A 1,387-nucleotide genomic window follows, 5' to 3' on the forward strand; every position below is an offset into this window, starting at 1 on the left:
CAGAATACCACCACCACCACCAACAACAACAGCAACAACAACAACAGGATACCACCACCACCACCAACAACAACAGAATACCACCACCACCACCAACAACAACAGCAACAACAACAACAGGATACCACCACCACCACCAACAACAACAGAATACCACCACCACCACCAACAACAACAGCAACAACAACAACAGAATACCACCACCAACAACAACAACAAAACCATCACCATTACAAGAACTACAAAAAGAACAAAATACCATCACCACCATAACAACAACAACAACAACAGAACACCATCACCATAACAACAACGACAACAAACTACCATCACCACCATAACATCATCATCAACAACAACAGAATACCATCACCACCATAACATCATCATCAACGAACTATCATCATCACGACAACAACAACAACAACAAAAGAATACCACCACAACAACAACAACGAACTACCATCATCACCACCACAACAAAATACGACCACTACCATAACAACAACAACAACAACAAAAACATCACCACCACCACCACATACAACAACAACAACACCACATACACCATCAACAACATTTCACTTACGTTTCTGCCTCGGCTAGGGGAGATAAGATTGGCCAGAGACGCAGAGACTCTCAACAAGGAGCGCTTGGATTTTTTCTGAAACAACATAAAAAAGGCAAATGGTAAGAATACAATTTTTTAAAAAACGGGAATAAAAACTGCAATTAAAAACATAATATAATTAGAAAACACACACGGACGGTCACGCACGCACGCACGCGCGCGCACACACACACACAAACACCTAGGAAATTAGTAAGGAGGAGGAGGAGAGAGGGGAGAGAGAAAGTACGAGAAGGAGAAAGGGGGAGGGAGAGAGGGAGAGAGAGAGAGAGAGAGAGAGAGAGAGAGAGGGAGAAAGAAAGAGACGGAAGTAATGCTAACCCGTTTTTCGAAGTGGTTCTAACCCATTTGCCGAAGCGGTTTAGAGCTTATACCATTTTCCGAAACGGTTCAGAGCATACTATGCTGAAGGGAAGCACTAACATATTATCCGGATTTTGCTAAAGCCCAGCCCTACCTTTCACCAGATTGTACGCAGCGCCTTTTCACAGAGATGTCCCCCCGCGGCATAAATGTGTAACACATTCCCACCATGATTTCAAAGGGGCTTTTGTCTTTGCCTCTTGGGGCGAGAATAACCGCTGCAATCAGCCCCAAACGTTCAATACGTTTTTAAAGCCCACTAAAACGTTGTTCTGTTGATGAACACTCACTCTCTCACTAATTCTCTCTCTCTCTCTAAGTGTGTGTGTGTGTGTGTGTGCGTGCGTGTGTGTTCGTGCGTGTGTGTACGTGTGTGTGTGTGTGTGTGTGTGT

The 1,387-nt window shown here is 44.1% G+C and overlaps 1 protein-coding gene across 1 annotated transcript in view; it reads right to left on the reverse strand.

Annotated features, from left to right (window-relative positions):
- Window positions 1-1,387, reverse strand: part of LOC101858131 (rho guanine nucleotide exchange factor 3) — a 13,696-nt gene that overhangs the window by 10,389 nt on the left and 1,920 nt on the right. Inside the window, exon 2 of the mRNA XM_013088209.2 lies at window positions 586-664. Within this exon, the coding sequence (XP_012943663.1) occupies window positions 586-664 (79 nt within the window). The remainder of the gene's footprint in view (window positions 1-585; window positions 665-1,387) is intronic.

Source organism: Aplysia californica, unplaced genomic scaffold, assembly GCF_000002075.1.
Source record: "Aplysia californica isolate F4 #8 unplaced genomic scaffold, AplCal3.0 scaffold00703, whole genome shotgun sequence".
NCBI classification, from domain to species: domain Eukaryota; kingdom Metazoa; phylum Mollusca; class Gastropoda; order Aplysiida; family Aplysiidae; genus Aplysia; species Aplysia californica.